Source organism: Sylvia atricapilla, chromosome 2, assembly GCF_009819655.1.
Source record: "Sylvia atricapilla isolate bSylAtr1 chromosome 2, bSylAtr1.pri, whole genome shotgun sequence".
Classification (NCBI taxonomy): domain Eukaryota; kingdom Metazoa; phylum Chordata; class Aves; order Passeriformes; family Sylviidae; genus Sylvia; species Sylvia atricapilla.
The window spans coordinates 47,749,716-47,771,845 of NC_089141.1; the positions used below are offsets into that span (position 1 = coordinate 47,749,716).

General features: G+C 41.4%; 1 protein-coding gene across 1 annotated transcript in view; it reads right to left on the minus strand.

Moving 5' to 3' along the window:
• Positions 1-6,773, minus strand: part of STARD13 (StAR related lipid transfer domain containing 13) — a 111,833-nt gene extending 105,060 nt beyond the window's left edge. Inside the window, exon 1 of the mRNA XM_066313163.1 lies at positions 6,587-6,773. Coding sequence (XP_066169260.1) covers positions 6,587-6,755 — 169 coding nt within the window. The 5' untranslated portion in view covers positions 6,756-6,773. The remainder of the gene's footprint in view (positions 1-6,586) is intronic.
• Positions 6,774-22,130: the final 15,357 nt, after the last annotated feature.

Consider the following 22,130-nt stretch of genomic DNA (forward strand, 5'->3'; position numbering starts at 1 on the left):
ACACATCCTTTTCAGCCAAGCCATAATACTCCCAAGTCCTCAGAATCATACTGTCTACTCTTCAACTGCTTCTAAGCAGTCCAGCTCAAGATGCTCAAGCCTTCCTCTCTCCTACCACATTATGGTGTGCTCAGCTGACCCATGAAGCTGAACCTGAAAAGGTGAAACTCCTCAGGTTTTTAAGCAAAAAGTGTACCACAAGGCACAAAGATGAGGGTTTTCCAACTTGTTCATATTTATATATCTATAAAATGAGTATAAATAAGAAATAACACAAGCTCACAGGACACATAATTAATCATTTTACCCTCAAAAGAAGCTATTAAAAGGTGTAACAAACTCAACTACAAATAATTGTTTAACAACCTAGTAACAAGGGTCCTGTTTGCTCAGTCCCCTAGGCACTAATCCAAACACATGTGATGCCCTATATGAAACAGCTCATATATTTGTTTAAGTGCAATTAAACATCTGAGAATATCATATGATAGGAGTAAGATAAAAGAAATGAGTGAGCCTAAGATGCTGTCCATGACTACACAGCTTGCACAGGAATAAAAATTAAAAGTACATAACTATCAACTGCCAAGAAATAAATATTCTGTTTGGAACCTAAAGCTGCAGAGTTTTTAAATTAACATTTACAGTGCTCATGGTACAAATATTGCACTTTATTTTCAGGGTTTTCTGTATAAATACGGATATAAGAAACCGAGTAACAAAACGCTATGTACATATTCACTTAATATACTTCTGTGAGTCATTTCCATTTTACTTATGTTATGTGGCATTTTATATGCCACGGTGACTTATCACTTCTTCTAAATTTAAACTAATTCTCCTTCTGATTATTATTACTCTAGTCATTCATTTATTGAGCATAAATCTTGCATTTATCAGCCTAAATGTCTTTTAATATTACTGTCTCTATTTATTCAATGGGGTTAATATGAAATTCAGTCTCCTCCATGATCAATACAGAATATATATAGCACAACTACAACTGTTCATTTCATAATTTAAAAACAAGAAACCCTCAGTTTAAGATTTCACCTTGGCTGAAATCCTGCTTTCAGTGAAATTAAGAGCAAAAGTCTCCTAACTCATAAGGAGAGCCAAGTTTTACTTTTTGGTGTCCAACCTGCATGTGTCAGCTGAAGTGCCCCTGACACTTTGTGGCTGTGAAGCTTTAAGGCCAGAAATAGCCCTTATTATTGAATCCAATCTCCAGTACCATACAGGCTACTTCTAGTTAAACACACACAGGTATTTCCAGACAACTTCAGTTTTTGAACCTTTTTGCCAGATAGTGGTTCTAGTGAAGGTTTCTCCCTTTTAAATGCCCTGTTGTTTATGAAGAACAGCTTTTAAAAACTTTAATTAGCTGGACTGCACTCTTATAGACCAATATTTTAATTTTTTCCATATAAACACATCTCAGGGCACTCTGGGCTTATAAATACCTCTTAAGGATGCCCATATTTTTTGTGTTAAAGTTTCACACAAATACTTCAACCATTTCAGAGTAAAAGTACATAATAAAAGTATTTTTAAAAATCCTATTATTTTATTGAAGAAGTCTAGTTTCTCCAAGTCTAGGTCTAAGGACTTGAGGAAAGAGTGTGTAAGGAAGAAAAGATGATGAAGAAGCTTCAGACGTCAGAGGATCTCAGTTTCTAAGGTACCTTTAAAGAGTGCATGAAACAACCAACCCAAATATACCTCAGCTGTGAGCACACACCTGCCCCACCCGTATCTGACAGTGGAGGAGGATGGACCATGTCCTAGCTGAGGTCTGCAAAGCAGCTCTGCAGCTAAGGATGTTCCTCCTGACGCTCCAGGCAACCCCAGCCCCAGGTCTGTGCTCTCCTGCATGCCTGGGCTGGAGTACAGACACAGAGGCACCGTAAGAGAAGGCACCGGGGGCTGAAAAGTAGCTACAAACTGCTGCTGCCCTGACTTACTGGCTTACAGGCTCAGGAGTCAGTAGACCACCAGCACTGGTTAGAGATGACATAAGTGAGGGTGTTTGTACTGTTACCACCAGGGCTGAATCTTGTTGGTTAATCTTTCACTTCCCTGTGTTCAGTCAGTGAGATTTAAACATGTGCAGGTAAAGCGGCCAGCATCCAGAACATGAGAAAGGCTGTGGTTCAGGTTGTCTGAACAACTGCATTTTGTCCTCTTTTGTATGTCTGACCAAACTCACACTCACTCATACTTTAATTTTTTAATTGTATCCCATTTCCCATCCTGTAATCCACAGCTGTGTGCATACCAGGAATTTGATGTGGCTTTTTTAGCACACTCTATGACTGCAACATTTTCACCTACAAGACTTCTCTGTTCTCCTTTTGAATATGAGAGTATATTAGCTCTTATGGTACAATAATTGTTCTAATTTAAGTCACTTGGATTGCATAGTTTTTTCCAAGTCACTTATATACCTCTGTAACACTTAGCACAAATTCTACTCATGCTTAGAAAAAGAGAAGAATTAAATACCTCAAACTAACTGCAAAGGAAAGACTATAAGACAGAAAAGTCTATTTGTTTGCACGTCTAAAACTTGCTCAAACCAGACAAATCCAGGTGACCCAAAGGTAATAGTAGACATACAATATCAAAACCGAAATTGCAACACATAAGAGTATAAAACATCTGCTGAGCATTGAATGGAGAGTTTGCCTTGAAAAGTTGAAAGTCTGATTTAATATCGCTCCATCGAACAATTTTCCTCATCTGTTCTTGCCTGTGGACATAAACTGAGACAAATCTCAGAACATTACGCACTGTGGACAGGAATTCGCTCACTGAGAATAGAATTTGTCTTATTTTCATTTGTTTCTTCATATTATTGTCTTACTGAATGTGAAGGCTAAGAATCTAATTGTACTGTAGATGAAAGGGAACATTTCTTTAGCAGCCTGTCCATGCTGGGGCAGATGTGGCTTCATCCATCTTGACTTGCACTCTACCTGTACTGCACAGTCAGTGATTTCAATTTAACATTTTCAGGGTGTGGCCTTAATTCTTCCTTATTTTTACCTACAACTACTTTTCATATTTTCTGTTCTACACTGAGTTTAGCTGTGTATTCTGAAAGAAATAACAACTTTGTGACTCATGTAATATAAATTCTTGAAAGTCACCACCTTATTTATTTAAAGAAAACATGAGTAATCGTTCATGAATTCTCACACAGTTACTGCATACAGAGTTTGAATAAATACCTCAGACCAAGCATGCTACACCCTGTTCCTTTATGCTGAGGCATGTGTCCCCTTCAGTGTGGAAACTAACGGGCTTATGGGGGAAAGGGAATCATCAAAAAGATCACATCTTGAAATTACCTGTTTAATATCAAACAGATAATTACCACTCATATTTACAGACCGCCTCATAATTCTGCCTTAAGGAGTTGGTGGTGTACATGAACACATATTTAGGACTTTCAAGGTATGATCTGATTGAAATAACAGTCTGGTTCCTGTCATTTCCCTTGTGGTGATTTTCTTTTTTAGAAATGATTAAATGGTGTAATTCTTCTAATGACTAATTTAGTTTATTTTTAGGTAACACCAAAGGAAAATACAAAGGAAATAGTCTTTAGCAAATGTGTTTTCAAGGAGGAAGAAAAGCTGGACTGTGATATGATAGAGTAAATTAGCATAGTTTAGAACAGTACATGCAGCTAATTAATGACTGACAAGCTAGCAGTCTATGCAACACTTTGTATCACACTGCATTACCGACCAGGACTGGAAGCTTTGACTGATTTATACATTCTAAATTGTATATGTCAGGATTTTGTAAAACATTCCTTTCACTGAGGAAAAATTTTCCCTGATACAACACTCCTACTTTAGGTGCCTCCAGTCCGAAAACCAGCAAGTGAAAAATAACTGGGTGAGAAGTAGAGAGCAGGTATTCAAACAAGCCCCAGGGCAGCTTAGCACTTGAACATGTGGCAGATCTGTTTTCAGCAAAGCAATTAACAAGGCAGGATTCACCATTCCAACAATCTTAAAATGCAGACTGGATCTTTTTTTAAACATTTGCTATAATTCAAATTATTAGACTGAAGAGGTGCTAACACAAGAATTGGGGTAACTGTGCTCAAATACTTTGTCTAAATGGCCTTAAAATGTATGACTCAAAGATATACAAATTCAAGCAACTAATAATGGTTTACATGCCTTACTCAACTGGATGACTGAAAGTAAGTTTTGGTTCTCATCTTGCATCTCCTAATCTACTTTTCAATATATTATTTATAAGTTTCTCTGTGGCAATCTGCTAGTTATGAATTCCATTTGTTAATGGGGTAAAAAACTCATCCACATCTGAAAGCACAGACTTATAACTCCACCAATTTTAGAGTACTCTTCCAGTACACTCTGGGAAAGGGATGGGGACTGATCCAGTACCTTGCACTGCTCACAGTCTGAACAAAGAAGCAGAGAGGCTGATATGCTGACCCAGCACAACTTGGTGCAAGTCTTGTGAGGGATTGATGGATCTAGGTTTTTCATCCAGAGAGTAAACTGGAGGTTTCAAACTGAGCCATATTAGCCAGGCTTAGATTATTTGGCATTGCTAACACAACTATTTGTATCAAAATTATTAGTCATTACTTGGGGCATTGTAGAAAAAAATGGGTACCTTAGTTTTGCACTAGATGTGTGTCTGCCTATGTGTGGGCTTATAGACAGAAATCAGCATCTATCTGCACACATAATTTCCTTACTGCTAATGAACTGACACTTGACCAGCAGTGGATCCTGTCCATTGCTCACATCAATAAAAGCAATGAAGGAAGTAATGATGTATTTACTCTTAGTCACCCAAAATACATAAATATTTCATATGCTGAACAGTAACACACATCACATGATCACGGTACTATACCAATATGATTTCCACAGCTCTGTGCAGAACAGGTTGGAAAACTATAAAAGAGGTGCAGAGATCATGGACCACAGACTGACCATCCACGCAACAAGCTGCAGGAAGAAATGCCATAACTTTGAAACTCCTCACCATGCAGCTTCTCCAAAGTCTCAGCACCACTGGCTAGCTTTGGCAGCCCTGGCTGTCCCAGTCAGATTACAGGTTACAAGAGGGAATGTTAAACAGCACCATGAAAGGTAGAGGAGGTGTGTTAATCCACCACATCCTCGGTTAATGCTGTTTGAACACTTACTTGGTACTAGCACTGCACCCAAAACATTTTTCAAATAAACCTGTGGAGAAATAAATTACCCTTTCTTTCCATTCAATCCAGGCCATACACTGGGTACACAGAATGACATAATATCCTTCCTGAAATCAGAGCTGCAGTGAGGACCAGTATCCTTCAAACACGACCAGTTCCTGAGACTGCCTTAGAACCAACCACATTTTCCCAATTGCCACAGAAACTATCTTTTTCATCTTTTTAAACCTTGCCAAAGAATTATGCATTGTTTTCTTTATAAATGTCATAAAATTTCATCACTATATCCTGTACTTCAGCCAGAGTTTGACAGCCACAGATCTAAAGAATCTTACTGGAAAGCAGCGCACAGAAATAGCCACTGCATTTAACTGCTGCTGGTCAAAACCTCACACCAATTGCTGTGATATTTGCCAGATATGAGAGCAAATGATGTTATCTATATGCCTGCCCCTAGTTAGCAGAATCAAACACCTTTTTTCAAGCTGTCCAGAAAGTGGCTATTATCATCAGGATTTTTTTTTTTTCCACATGACATTTTTCTGCATGTAGGACCACATCCACTTTGGAAACCGGTGTTCTTGTAAACAGGATTCTATACAAAAGCATGGTCAATACAAAACTATGTATTGATTTGCTTTTTAATCCAGAAAAATCGGTACAGTTGGTTAGGGTTTTTATCTTTGCATTAGCCATTGTGAAGATGATTTTAAATTGTGTGCACGGGCCAAAGGATTTGTTCTGAGGCCAATCTGCATTTAGCTTTAGTGCCATAGACAGACATTCAGAAAAAACCAAATCGATACATTTGTAATGACTGCTTAGATAACTGCTTAAGCAGCTGCAGAAAGCCAAGTCAGCAATTATTTTTAAGGATATGTGACCTTTAAGGATAAGATTTTCTAATGTCCTGACAGTTACACACACTTGTTTCCAAAGGATGTTATCCCAGTTGCCTTCTACCAGTTGCACCGGACTTCTGCTTCTTTTTTAACAGGGTTACCACGGACAGGTTTGACCTGTGGCCATCAGAGCAGATGCACTGGTGCCAGTAACTGCTCAGACAGTCAGACAAGACGAAGTTCAGCACCTAAGATACCACAGTAGTTTATGATTAAAAGGTAATTTAGTTAAATTTCTAATCGTGCACAAGTGTTTGTCCTCCGGTTGTCGACGCATGTGTGCATGTGTGGAAATAGAGAGGTATGAATGACTATTTCAAACGCTGTTTCTAGCCAGATTAGTTTGGAATAGAGACAAGAAACGAGCCTGAGACACGAGGCATTAAGACCTGTTCTCTTACGAAAGAGCAGACCTGCAGACCCTGCGCCGACGCCGGGGCACGGGGCGCTCCTGCCAGCAACTCACCTTGCTGAATTTTCGTCACCAGCTGGTGACGGGCGAGAATCCTGCTGGTCCTGTAGGGAGGGCGCCGGGCGGGCGGATCGCAGCGCCAGAAGAGCTCCTGGCCCTCGGGGGACACCGCGTTCAGGTAGAAACAGGCGGTGCCCGCGGCCCGGGGCACCTGCTTCAGCATCGCCGCTGCCCTCGGCTCGCCCCGGCCGAAGCGGGCGCTGCTCCCGGTCGGAATCAGGGCAAGGAAAGCGGGGAGGCTCTAAGCCCCAGGGAGCTGCGAGGAGCGAGCGCTTTAAACGAAAAAGGAGTGCCAAGAGCTACTACGGCTCGGGATTCCGGCTCTCTCCCACATGATCCGCGCGGGCCAATCGCTCCCAGAGCAGCCTGTGAAGTGAGCCTGCGGAGCGGGACAGCCAGCCTGCCCCAGCCCCGCACACAGCCCCTGCCTCGCACACAGCCCCAGCCCCGCACAGCCTGCCCCAGCCCGGCACACAGCCCCTGCCCCGCACAACCTGCCCCAGCCTGTCCCGGTCCAGCACACAGCCCCTGCCCCAGCCCCAGCCCCAGCCTGTCCCGGTCCAGCCCCGCACAGCCTGCCCTAGTCCCAGCCTGTCCCGGCAGCCCCCCGGATGCCCGGAGTTTACCCAGCACGGAGGGGCTGCTTCAGAAAGCAAAGAAGAAATAGTTGAAGACCCTCGAGAATGGGTGTTTTAGAGTACTCAGGACTGCCGAAAACCTTTGTCTCCTTTGCTCTACGCTGTCCAGCTGTTGACTCATCTCTGGAGACGATGCCTTCGCTTACTTTTCTAAAAATCATACCCCTGTTTGTTGAGAAAAAGTCAGTTTACGGAAGGGCTGTCTGAATCTCCAAAACCGCATGGTACAACGAGCACTGGAACAAGCAAAGCCCTTGGGATGAAAAAAATTCAACACCACCTAGCAGCAGCCACTCAGCAGTAAACAAAACCCAAGAGTTCCTAACATTAATGCTACCAAGAACGGGTCACAGCCTGGAAGAGGGAAAGGGGATGGAGAGGTTCTCTGTTATTCAGGTTCCTTGCTATAACGTCTTCTTTTTTCTTGATTTTTTTTTTTTCAACAGACAGAAGGACATATGTTTTCATTCTATCCTCACAGATCAACCACTGAGTTAGCAGAAATGCTATTTCTTTGATTAATCATACAGAAACAGAACATTGCCATTTTTATCAGCAGGTGGGCAGCAAATCTGAGTGAAAATATACTGAAAATGGCCTTCTAGTAAAATATTTTTATTTTAAAATACCAATATTTTGGATTAATACACCCCTAGTGTGTGCTGATTTCTAAGAACCACGGGAAATGAGTGATTTCTAAGAAGCACAGCTCAGGAATGATACTGCTACCTCCGTGCCCTTTTCCATGAGACCAGTGTGGAGCTGGGGCCAGGCAGCTGGCACCACTGTTGGAGTGGCTGCAAGCCCCAGGCAGAAGGGGCTAAACCCCCATCTCAACCCATGGGGGATCTTGACCTCCCAAAACTCTACCTGGACATCTGCCTGTGGTGACATTATTGTCTGTGTCCTGTTCTCCAGCCTTGAGGCCAACAATATCTCACAACAGTACCTCAAATACAATGGAGCACTTCACCCACTCCCCGCCTGACCAGGGCAGGCCCATGAGATGGCACTGCCTGGGACCTGCCTCTTCACAGAGCACAGGGCAGATATAGTCACCTAAACATGAGAAGGGAAAGGATAGCTCTTCTTCACAATTCATGAAAATTTTGCTCCATGCAAACCCCCTTAGGGCACAGTTTTACTGCGATGCAATCTGTTCTCATTACACCTTATGAATTTTATTCCTCATCAATGAGAGGCTTGTGCAGTGCCATAAAATGGAGAAATATAATTCCAGGTACTAGAAATTTAAAATGAATGCTGTAGACTGGAAGTGTCCATTACCTGTTATTACCATTAACAGAACTTGCAAGTGCTGTACGTGATGCTTTTTGCTCCAGGTATGGCTGCATGGTCTTCTCTGAGACTCTAAGCAGAGACTTCAAACTCAAGAGCAAAGACATGGCACCATTTCCATCTTTCCTCCCACACAGGGCTAGGCACTGGCAGCCAGGCAGTAGGACTGACCAGTCCCCTCTCTGCCTTGCTGTGCAGAGGAAAGGCAGGATTGCTTCACAGGTGTGAGCAGAGAGAGCCTGAACAGCAGGGAAGAGATGGCTCCCATTCATACCCCAGCTTGCCAAGACAGTGTGTCAGTCACTCTGCTGCCATCTTTTCTGGAATAAATATCCCAGAGACCCTTAAATGTCAATGACAGGCACAGTGTTTATCCAAAGAGACAATATCTCCGTGCTGGGAAATTTTTATTTGAATAATCTGCAGTTCTTTGATCCAATTCTATTTAAAAAATGCTATTGCTAATGTAAAGCAAGTATTGACATTTAATACCACTCTGCTAAAATATTCAGAAGGAGTTCTTTTTCTGTTGCATTGACTTTTTCAGCTAATGGGATTCTGCATTCTTCCTTGCAATACTTCCAAATTCTAGGAAGCAGTTTAAGAGAAATGTAATGCTTCAAAAGCCAGTCCAAAGAAACAAAACCCATGGCAAGAGCCTAAGTAAGGTGTATATACTAGTGAACAAGTCCACTAAGGGCTCAGCAAGCCCAGTTATATGCTTGTAACAGACAGCAGAGTACCAGTCTCAGTGCCCCTGTGGCTGTCTGTCCTTCTCATGTCCCCATCAGAGGGAAAGGGAACAGGGCAGAGCTGCCCTGCCAGCTTCCCAGCAGCTCAGCTCAGAGGTCACAAAGAACAGAATAAGAAGCCTTTGTTGCAGAATGATGACTTTCCTTTCCTCCCAGACATGAGGGTCCAAACACAACTTCAGAGCTAGAGGGTTGCCCCAGGCTCAGTGCTGATGAGTGCTGCCTGTGCCGAGGCTAAATTCTTTGGCTTCAGTCCAGTACTTGCATAGTACTCAAATAAAACAAGAAACAACAAGAGTTAGCTGGTCTTATGGTGTGTGTTTGAAAGCTCCTGTGCTTGAAGTTGTGCATGGCAAAAGAAAGAAATAGCCCTCCTTGCATACTTTTAAAATGACTGTATCCTTGTTTGGTGACTGCTTTGACACCCACTGTTTATTTTCAAAAATGTGTCATTCAGATGAGGAAACCCCTTTGGCCATCAACATCTCAGACAAGAAGTACTACAGAAGTCTAAGTTGTTATGTAATAGCACTAATTAATATTTCAGTCTCAGTCTACAGACTGTTTCTGGAATAGTTAATAGAACAACACTGAACTTCATGCTAATGCATCTCATAAAAGCACTTCAAAATAAAAGCTTCCTTGTGCATTTTACAAGGACTATGAGGGAGCTCCAGCACACACCTGAAATTGCTGCCAGTGTTGACAGAAGCACAGCCCATGAGATGAAAACCCAATCCCGTGCTCCCATGTTGTGACTGATCCATGCAGGAAAGGAGATTCCTTCATAAAACCACATCTGGAGTTAGTGGGGTTTTTTAAACAAATAAAAAATGTCCACTTTGACATCTATAGTGTAATAACCACATGTCACATGTAACATGACAATCAGTGACTTGATGGATACTGAAATACTCAGGGATATCAGGAATCTTTAGTTAAAGGCTTATTCATACTACACATTGCTTCTGATTATTGCGTGGACTTAGTATAACTGGCAAAGTCAGCTCAAGGAATCATACTCTTCTCTGTAAGCATTCACAGGCAGAACTGCAACACTTCTTTTCTGTTAAATGATTTTTGTGTCTCTCTGCCACCTTTTCTCCCTGAAATGGCATTTAGTGGGAGATAGAAGGAGTAAACTATTGGCAGGAAACATTGCCCCAGGGCTGCCCATAGATACTGCAGTATCTCAAGCAGTACTTGAGATCTGCTTCCATTTCTCTGCAAGCAGGGTGCTGACATCAGCTGGAGAAAACAATGCAATGTACTCTAGAAATGTTAAAATATATTTCATAACGAACTAGCTACTTATGACTGGCTTTTCTGGGCAAGACAAGAGTGTGAGATTCTACATACCACGTTGGCCTTAGAGTATTACTCCATGAGACAGTGCTATAGTGGGGTAGTTGAGGATAAACTGAGATGAACAGCACTTACCCATTTGTATTCCTACAAATGAATAAGTAAATAAATAAAAAATAAAAAGAATTATTATTAAAAATATAAATATACAAACATACAAAAACATGTACAAGTACATAAAAATGTATAGATAAACAAATATACATATATATCTAAAATAGAACTGCTGATTTACATCTTAGAATGCACACTTCACAGTGAACTGTGAAATAGGTCTGGGATGTTGTACCTGGCAGAGTTCTCCAGGCTTGGATTGAACCTGCTGTTCTTACAGGGTAATCAGCCACTTGATCTTCCCAAAGTGACCCATTTCCCTTTTATTGTTAGTTGCACTTATCTCGTTATTTCACATCTAAAGTTTAATGACGGCCTCTCTTCATTAGAAAGCACTGGTTCTGTGAGAACAAAACAGCTTCCTATCCACTACAGGAGCACATTTGTTATTAACATTAGTGACATGCAGTTGGAAGAAGCAGGAAACTGTTGTTTTCAAGTCACAGAAGAAAAAAAAAAAAAAACAACTCAGGCATCTGCTTTCAACTTTCTGATATCTGGACTCCCTTTTATAATTCTGCAGGTAGAGGAACAGTTGAGTTTGCTGGATTATGGCCTAATACCTACTACAATACCTTATATATGCACACATCTATACTACAATACCTTATATATCCTGGATACTGAAGTCCTATCCACATATCCCTATCCTATCCACACATCTTATATTTCTTGCCTGTCTCTGCCTTTACAGATGCCTGCACATGTGCTAAATTCAGGCAGTTTCTCCTTTCTCAAATTCAAGAAGAGAAAAAAAATCACATGCAGGGAACCCAAAGCTGTGTTTAAGATGAAGCTGTCACTTACTTCATGTGTTTTGAATGCTATCTCTGTGACCAGGACTTTTAAAAGCAGAAGTTCATTGCCTGCTGTTTAGGAAAAATGTTCTATGTTTGAACACAGGCATTTGTTTGAGGGTTGTTTGCTGGGATTACTAGAGGGTGCAAAGTCTTTCATACAGGGCACAAAACAGCATGGACTCTAGAGCAGCCAGAAATGCTTTCCTCTGGCTCAGCGGCACTTTGACTTTCTTCCTGAGGCTGTGCTGGGGCGCCGAGGCTCTGCAGCTCATCTGGGGCTGCCAGGAATCAGACTGGGGCAAAAGGAAACTAGTTTATGTGAGACTTCTGCATCGCCAGGAAGCGAGATGAGAGCCCGACACTGATGTGTCCTGGAGGAAACTCAGCTGCTGTGTCAACTGCATGAGAGTGAGCTTTAAAAATGAACACTGCTATGCAGGGCTTCTCATGCCTGAGAGACAGCCTTATACACACCCTTGAAGATGAACTTCAAACCAGGAGATGGGGCTTCTGAATAGTACATTACATCCTTTTATCCTCTTCCAGTGTCCCTGTTCCAGCATCAGAGGACTATTCATTTACATTTTAAGATCCATGTGTTCAATGGATAGTATTGCTACATAAAATACCTCCTGATTACAAGAACATCAGTGGCCTGACCACAGCAGAGGATTAGAAATTATGTGCAGGAGTACAACAGTAGTACGTTTAGGGAACAAAAGGATGGCAGGGAGGTGACTGACTGACCAGCCACCCAGGCAAACTTAAGGAAATAAGGACACATGCAAAAAAGCAAGGAAGATGAGGGTCAGGGCAAGAAAGTGTGATTCATCTTATTGATTCTCCTGTGGAGGTGCTCAGGATGCTAAATAAGCAAAATGAATCGTAACTGATTTGATAAAGGCTTCTTCAAGATCCTCTACCAAGCAATCATAAAGAGCCTCAGCTATCACAGATAAAAAGGAAAAGGCCACTTGTGGTTTAATGACAGCTTAAAGACACGAAAAAAAGTAGTAATAAATAATCTATGCTCACAATGGGATCAGGGTCCCAGAGGATTCACACAGACATTAGTGTTGGAACCTGTTTTGTCCACTATTCATCATTGGTTTTTGTAATAGGACTAAATAATGAGTTGGCAAAATATAATGATGATACCAAATTAGTCTGTCAGTCAAAACAGATATAGGTTGTAAACACTGAAGGTGTTCACAACAATATTGACCAAGAAGGCCTTAAAATATTAGCTTTTGAGGGCTGAAAAATGTACAGGACAAAAAACATCCTAAAGATATCACAGTGCACAGTGATGAGATTTAATGGAGCTGTTATCACTAAGGAAATAGATCTTGGATAGGTTTATGAAAATTCAATACCAAGTGCTCAATAGGAACAACAAAAAAAAGGATTTTAAAACTTTTTGGAAAAATAATTGAGTGCAAACCAATAACCATGGTTTTGCTATTACAAATGTCTGCCCACCATTTGGTAATTATGAGGCCTTTTCTCGCAGTGGATAAAGCTTGGAACAGTAAGTGGGGGTAAGCTCAAGGTGAGTGAACATAAATAGTTCTCCATGTATGCATAGCTGACCCCTTGAAGTCACTGTTAGAGGATACTGTGGTTTTAAGAAGTTAGCAGGATTCAAAAAAGGATAAAATCTCTGGAAGAAAAATTCAGCAAAGGCCATTAAGTACAAAATTCCAGCTTGTGGCTCAGGACCTTCTTGAACCATGTGAATGCAGGTAAGATAGACAACATGTACAAAATCACTATATGCCTATCCCAGCATTCTATTTTTCCTAAAACAGCTGCATCTGCCCACTGGCCAACACATGGTCCTGGGTTGGTCTGACCTGTGGCCACCCCACTGGGCCTGTTCTGAGCAGGGGTGGCCAGTCTGTGCTCTCACCTGAGCTAACCAGATGTACCACCCCACAGCTTATGTAAATGTGGGATCCTAACAGCACTGCTAGTGCATAAATACATCAAAATAACTGCTCCTGTGGTCTGTGGCTGCAGACTGAGGAATGACAGTATTTCCCTGGGCACAGCCTCTCTGTGCCCTCCTGTCACATTTGCTGGTGAAGTGTAAGCTGCTGGTCTGTTGGCCACAATGTCAGGCACAGAGGATGTGACCTCTTTGTCCCTTCTGCCCTCCCTGGGGCTTAGGAGGGAAAAGGAGCTCCTGGATGGTTGGTAAGATCATTGGAAGGGGTCAGTTGTTTCATTGAGTGCCTGACTGCTAATTTAGGCATTATGGTCTCACTTCTGTTCAGTTTTTAAACATTTTTGCTCAGTCAAACCACACCAGCATATGAATAGAGACTTTATTGACCTTAGCTGAACTCTTCACAAGCCAGGAATAGCCAGTATCCCACACTGTGTAAAGTCCCTAAAGACAGTGGTTCTCAACTGTAAATTAAGTAAAAAGCACAACAGTTGGGTAATAGAGTTCAAAAGAGAGGGAGACATTTCAGGTAGCAGACCTCCTCTGCTAAAGTATTTGGAAACTATTATGACAGAAATGAGCCAAAAGTAGTTTCCATACCTTTAGTGCAACTCCATCTGCTGAATCTATACACACAAGTTCCTCAAACTAAACCCACAGGAACTCTGTAAATATATTTAAGTAGCGGTGGGCTTACGCACATCCTAATCTCACTCATCCTATTCTCACTAACAAAGTGTTTGGATAACACGCTGATAACATAAGGAAAAGTTTAGATAAACTTAGTTTCTTATAGTTATCCAGATACATTGTAAATCCTCACACAGCCCTACTGCTGGTGTCACTCACTCACACACACTGAGCTGAAGGTTCGTGCCATTGCAGACTTCAGGTAAAGGCTTTGATATTTTTTTTTTCAACAGGACTCCAGTACTCTCATGATCAAATGGGCAAGAGATGAAATATTCAGGTTTTGATCTGGTTTTGACATAAGTTTTTTCCCTCTCTCTGTGCTAGAGAACCAGTGCCAAAGTTAGATTTCACAGAAACTTTTAAAAAGCAACAAGGCAGAACAGAAAAATTCTTGGCAACACTATTTCAGATACAGCAGCAGGGGACTGGTATATGGGAACATGAAATTCTCCAGGCTCCTTAAAATCAATGAATGCTTGTTGCATGATTTCAGTCTCTGGCCCAGTAAGGCAGACAGATATGATGGTTAGGGCACAGGACTAGCTGGCAGTGACTTGCTGGAAGACTTCAGGAAAGTTGTATAACCTGTCTCTGTACACCAGTTTCCTGACTGATAACAGTAATCTCTGGCTCTCTTAACGTTTTTGGTATACCTATACGCAAAAAAAAAAAAAAAAAAAAAAAAAAAAAAAAGGAAATACAATTTTGTAGGAAGATTATTTTTCCTTACAAGCAGTATCAGTCCACTAGAGGCAGGCTAAAATTTACCGCTACTGCATGAACTAAGGAGAAAATAAATACCCTTTAAAATAGTGCTAAACCTGTAGTGGATTCTTTCAGATGACACACTTGTTGCCTAAATTTGCAGAATGCCAGAGATTTCCCAATGTGTTATTAAATGCATGTTATCAGATCTTATCAATTCTGTGTAACAAGGGTGGTACATGTGGCTCTGCAGAGCAATATGCACTAACCAATAAGCTGAGTCTGGACTCCAGGGCTGGACTGCAGCCTTGCATGCAGGAAAGTACTCAGTAGGATACATATACAATATTTTGTTCACTGACAGTTGGAATTCCTCTTTTTTTATTCTACAGTCCACAAGCCACCACCACGAAGACAGCCACTAGGTAAAGCAAAGCCATCCCTTTGCTGGTTACTCCTCCTGGAGACCCAGGAAAGCTGGGGCTTTGGCTTTAAGTTATGGTGGGGTGGCAACTGTTCCTGGAGAGGGATGTCCTCTGCAGAGGCTGGTGACCAGTTCTGCCTCTCCCATCCCCGCAGTGAAGCAAACTGAATTAAGCCTTGTGGCAGCCACTGGCCCTGGTGCAGTGAGGGGACATCTGGCCTGACTCGTGGCAGCTCTGTGCTGTTGCTGCGAGGGCGAGTGGGGGCACTGAATACAGGACAGAGCTGAGGTCTGCTCCATGGTGTCTGGGTATGGGCCTGCCCATGCCCTGCAGAACAGGGTGCACACAACATTTTCTTCCCTTCTCCAGGTTACCAGAACCGGAACAAAAGCCCAGTACAAAAACCATCATGGATGGGCACAGAATTTGGTCACTGTCTCAGCTTTAAGGCTGAGCCACCACCTCACAGCAAGTGTGACCCACACACCTGCACACTTATATGGCTGCACAATATCAGCCATACTGGTGTCTGATTAGCATAGTCACAAATAAAGAAGCCAGGGAAATATGAGACATGCATGGATCACTTATTCTTTACCCAAAGCTAGAATTTAGCACAATCCACAGCAAGTGCTCTGTATAGCCCTGTCTGTTTGGAGCAGAAAGCATGATGCCTATAGCTTTGAATCCCAAATACTTTCTTTCTTCATATTATAAAAATTTATGAGTATAACTTATACATACATATTCTTTTTTTAATTAACAAAAAATAAAAAGCCCAAACAAATCCCCACAATAATTCCTGGCAGAACTTCCACAATAAAACAGAAGTGGTACAGTTTATAATATTGATATTTATGAACTGGACAAGTCCTGGACAGGACTTTTTGTCTTCTAGCAACCAAATGCTCTATGCATAATTTAAACCTTTCATTTTTAGACTCCATATTTCTTGCATACTTCTTTTCACTCACATTTTGCACTGTGCTAAATACACACCACAGAGCTGATGTGCCTCACTGGATAAAGCAGCAGGAGGGTGGTTTTTTTACAGAGTGAAAACCCAGCAAACAGCAGGAGCAACAGAGAGGAAAGGGCATCCCGAAGCTCCCTTTCCAGCCACCATGCTGCCCCTTCTGAAAAAAGGCAGGCAGCTCGCAGCTCTTTTTCCCCATAGCCTGCTTTTGGAGAATGCTTCCAGTGTACAGGAAGGGCCAGAAAAAGCCTAGAACCTGCAGCAATGTAGGCAAGATGAACTATTTTCCAGCAAACATTCCTTTCTTCTCCTCCAGTCCCTGATACAGGCGTACTTCCCTTGTCCCCTATCTAGCTCACACTCCCTTGCACACCCTCCTTCAGCAGCCACTTACCAAGACTCTTCCTCTGTTGATTCCCCCTCTGCTCAAAATAGGCACACCAAGAGAGTTGGTTGATAAGTTCCATTCCAGCTGTGAATTTCTTCTTACCCTCTCAATTACAGAGTGATGAAAACATTGCTGTCTGCCTTCATGTTTATCCTGGCATCCTATCACATCCTTCTCACAGGATTTCTCCCTGTCCCACTGTCTATTCAGACAGCCCTGTTTCAAATCAACCTCACGGTGTTCCTCATTTGTTGTTGTCTACTTAAGGTGTTGCTCCATGTTTATGGAATGCAGTTTTACTGGAAAAATTCCTTGGCCAAAACCTTCAAAAGGAACTACTCATCTTGGGTCTATTTTTCATGACACTTGAAAAGCTCTGACTTTCTGGGAAGGTTGGTTTCCTCAGTCTGGACATAAGACCTCTTTGAAGTATCTCAAGTTGGGCAAGAAAATATTGCAAAACTGAAATTGCACCTGACCTATGAAGAAGGTTGGTCCTGTTTATGCTTGCTAATTTTTTCAATTTTTTTTTTTTTTTGCCTCTTGTTCCATGACATTTTGACAGGTGAGTGCTGTTCCTAGCTATAAGGACATGAAATTAAGGCAAAACTGGGTCTTGAAAGAAGTTTCCAGACCACGCCGCCGGAAGTTCTTTTAGTCCAAGCCAGAATTCATTGTATACCCTGTAAGTGCTCAGGATTTGCATGTATGTAGCTGACACTGGAATTGGCTTTAAAGTACTTCCTATGTACTCTCTTCTTGGATTGCAAAAGAATGATGCAGAGGTTCATGTATTCCAGTCTTTATTTTTTCTCCTTTTATGTCCTAGGGAGCTTATGACAAATAATATACTCACTGATTCCTAATATGTTATCAAACATAATAGGTTGGATGATAAATTAAAACCAAATGGAGTTCTGAATGTTTTGCTTTCAAGCCACCAGCAAGCCTCTATTGCTTTAAAAATAAACTTTGTTGCCACTTCGCTCAGATTAGTGGCACTTCACTTTGCTCGGACTAGTGACATGGAGGCAATTCTGACCATGACACCTGGGAATGACATGAAAATAACTTCTTAAAATAGCAATTGTGATGTGAGGGATTACACGTGTGCAGAACATTTCAAACAGGAAACAGTCAGTCTCCCAAGCTTAGGTGTAGCTCAGCTAGGAAGTGCACAGTCACATCATAAACCTCCCATTCACTTTGCTCCTAATTGGCAGCTGTGTTAACAACATCAGCAAAGAACTATTTTCTGAAACCTGGAAGCTAAGAGGTCATACCATAAACTTGTCATGTTGTTACACTCTTTCCTAGGCATTCACTAGCAGCTGTTGTGAAAAACAGGATACCTGAGCCTGATGGACTTCTGTGCTGACTGAGGACACAGTAAAATAAATATTCATACATCAAATAACTACCTACTAGTTAGAAAAGTGAACCTCAAAATGCACTTTAAAACATGCATTATGAATTCTGCATGGCTGCATGGTTGCTTAGCTAAGCCTGTTAGGGTTCACAAGTAAAATCATGCAGCTTTTATTACAATGAGTTCAGAATGTTTGCTAAAGATGTGTAATTCACAATCCCAGAATAAACTGGAAATGAAGAAATACATTTATGCAGGGCTCAGGTACACTGGCAGGTTACTGTCAGAACATGCACCTTTAAGTGCATGTACAAGTGCCACTAAAGTCTCAAGTGCCTCATCAGCTCCATCTCCTGCTTTGCTGACTTGAGCAGGTACCTTAAAATGAAGCCAGAGATGTTATGAGCAGCAGTCTCTAAAATTAAGCTTCTGCACTGCTAGTGGCTCACTGATTTCCATATCAAAGGCACATAGGTGGCAGCTGAAGAGATGGCTTTTCCCAGTCTGTCATTGCAAGCAGGTCTTTGGTGCTGTCACTTGGCTAGGATTATGGCAAGAAATAAGCACCACCATAGGGCAATTCATTCCCCTTGTCTCACACATCTATTTCAGGATGACAGGACTGATATTCAGAGGTATCTATTTCTGTCTTGACTATAAAGGACCTGGTGTGACTAACTCAATCCTTTTAGAAGGCATCCCCACTAGACTTCACTGCTTTCAAGTCAAGGCAGATGCTTTTCACTCAGTATGTTATTTATAACATGAATCAAGATTGTGTGGATAGAGCATAAAATAGAGCCTGCATTCTGAAGACTAAAAGAAGCCTAAGTGGAAAAGGAATTAATATTCCTTTTCTCAAGTATTTCTGTCAGTTGGTACAGCTTAGTTGACTTGGCTGCTACATGCCCATTTTGGGATCCAACCATAATCTGGAGTTCAAGGTGAAGCTATCCTTCCACAGGGCTGACAGGTATATTAGTGGCTCTGTCACACAACTTGGGAAGCCAGAGAAATGCCAACATGGATTATATTCACACCTTCATTGGCAAGACAAATCTAAGGATGCTGTCTGTCCTTGGGATAAGAGTCTTTGCCTCTACTGTTTCACTAGTAGGGTCTGCACAGAGAATGACTGGAAACTGTTACGCGCTAAGAAACCTAGATAAGAATTAAATTTTAACTTCTTCATAGTGATTATTTCCTACTTATGTTATTGCTGAATGTTTCATCCCTGCAATTGTGTGAACATGTATGTTTTAGGCAGGCATCTACTGGCAAAACTGAGATGAGACTTCCGGTGTAAAACAATGCCCTCTATTAAAGAAGTAAGTAATCAAATAAGGGCACCTATAAATAGAAAGGGTTGTAAAAACAAATAGGGGAAAGCATCTGGTTTGCAACATCTTTGCACAATTTGCAGTAGCTAAATCTGGAGTCAATTAATGACCTGTTTATTTTCCAAAATTTCAGTAAAATGCCTTGGCAAAAACTTAATCTGTCTCTGGAGAACATCTTACTTCCTTCCATATGTTGCCTGATCTGTCACAGCAATAAACTTCTTTCCAGTTTCAAGACCTTTAATGATTGCACTGATGCTCTCCATAAAAGAAGAGATAATGGTTCCAGCCCTCTACAAGTCATGATTCTCCCTTAAGAGAAAGAACACAAAGGAGTGAGTGAGTGCCCTGTGTTACAGCCTCTACTGTGACCTAGAATCCAGAGATTTAAAACAGTCCCTACCTACAATTCATCCCAGCTGTTTTATAATCCCTCTGAATTTGATAGTTTCTTTAAAATTCTTTAAAATCCCATGCCACGATTAATGTATATGCCTTGGCTTTGTAAACACTTGTCCTGCTGTCCTTGTTTTTTAGGGTGCCATCCAAAGAAACAGCTTAGGCCATTTAGTAATTATGCATGTTTATGGTTTTGTATTAAACAAACCAGATGTTTCAGAGTCAATTTTATTTGGTGGTGTCTTGTCTAACCTAGATTCTGAAATGTATTTGTCCTCTATTTGAATCAGATTAGGTATAGTATCTTCTGTTTTATTAATATGCTGGAAATACAGATATTCTAGTGATGTCTTAGGTTTTAGCTTTCATATTTTCCAGATTCTGCACTGCATTAGTATGTAACTCTGAACTTCATATAAAGTGTTAGCAAGTTCTCTTCACAGTTTAGTCAGACAAAACAATCCTTTTCCAGCGTGAGGTTGCACCCTCAGGCCCAAAAAATATAAACAGTGGCCAACTGAGGAGAGCCCATCTGAGAGGATGGGACCTCATAACCTGAAGCTCTGGTTGGACAATTAACCCCAAAATGTAAATAGATCAAAACATACAAAAGTGTGAAAGCGTGTGACCCATTGTCCATCTTGGGTGTAACCTTGGCCAGGCTCCTGTACTGCCCAAAGTGTATCCTTTGAAGGCCTTTTTAATAAATATCTACTTTATTCCTGTAAGTCTGTCTAGCCTCTGTGCTAGGTAACCTCTCAAGGTATCACTGGTACCTTCCTCTTTCTGATGAACTCACACATCCAACCATGCTGATTTAATAGATAATCTTTTAAAAAAGAATCTACTGCTGGCTTAAGAGTTAAATATAACAAAACAGACTAGTCCATCCACATTACTTGAACATTTAATAATTAAAATTTATACTGCATTTAAGTGCTCTGCTGAATTCAGACCATAATGAAATTACCAGTTTTGTTCTGAAACAATAGCACTCAGAGCTGTTAGGGATAGAAAGAGATTGCAAATGGGATTACCAAAATACTCATCTGCCAAGTGGATATAAAACTATGTTCCTGATTCTCTGTGGACTGATGTTTCTTTATGTTCAGGAGTGATAGAGTGGGTCAAGGCAGGATGATAAAAGCCATCCTTACATGAGAATTCAGAATGTTTCTGCTGATTTTAGAGAAGTTCTTTATTTTTCCTAAAGTGACTTTCAGGAAAACAAATGATCCAAATCTTTAGCCAATAATGAAGCTGTAAAAGTTTCTTCACAGAAAAGAAACTGGGCAAGTCCCAGACACCTTACCATGTGGCAGAAATTCACCTCAAAGTAAGTATGTTTGATTATGCACTTTAAGGGTGATTACTGACATTTTTAATTTTCACTGTATCTTTTTGGTAACATGATTTTCCAGGTTATTCAAAAAAGCTGGTGGACTCAATGCTGTCATGGGGCCTGAAAATTCTCAGCTGAGAAAAGTAAGAGAAGATATGGTAAAAGTAAATGAAGTAATAAATTAAATAATAAATTTTCTGCATTTAATAAATGCAGAAAAGAGGAATTGGTTGTCATTTTTACCTTCCTGTGATATCAGAAATACAGCAATGTTGAATAAAACTTTAAATCTACAAATTAATGTTTAACAATTGAAGAGAAATGTGTGCTACACATTGGTTTTACTTGCAAGTACATGGTCCAAGTCACTAGTTATACTGTTACCCAGGAATTCACCACCCATCATTTTTCTTTAACTACCAACTTCTCTGGCAGCTGCCTATGTTGTATAATTAATTTCTGCTACTTTGTTTAGTGAGCTCTCACGAAGATGAGCATTTACCTTTTCTCAGATGGTGACTTCCACAAATGGAAGTGGTGCCAGCCTTCGCTGAAAATCCTCACTTCACCACATCTATACAGGCACTCTACTCCCTGTGACTGGGGCAGGGGCCAGGAGCAAAGGATTGAACTCAGTGTAACTGAAAGGAGGAACCTTGAGCCTCCAGAACCCACATCTAGCATACTGGCTGGGGGCCACGCATATAAAACAGGCCCTTAGGGAGCACTGGTGACCAGGGTGTGGTCACACAGCAGTTTGCAGGAAGGGTGCTGAGGCAGTGCCAGCCCAACCAGGGAGCAATGGTATCCACTGGCAGAAAGCCAGGCACAGCTGCCCCAGACAGCTCTGGCAGAAATACTGCTAATACTGGGTGGCACCTGTGAGCACAGCTGAGAGTGGGAGGGTGCTCATGTGGAGGAACTTCTCTGCTTAATGACAGCATGGGAGGATCAACAGCCCACCTGAGGTGTATCCACACCT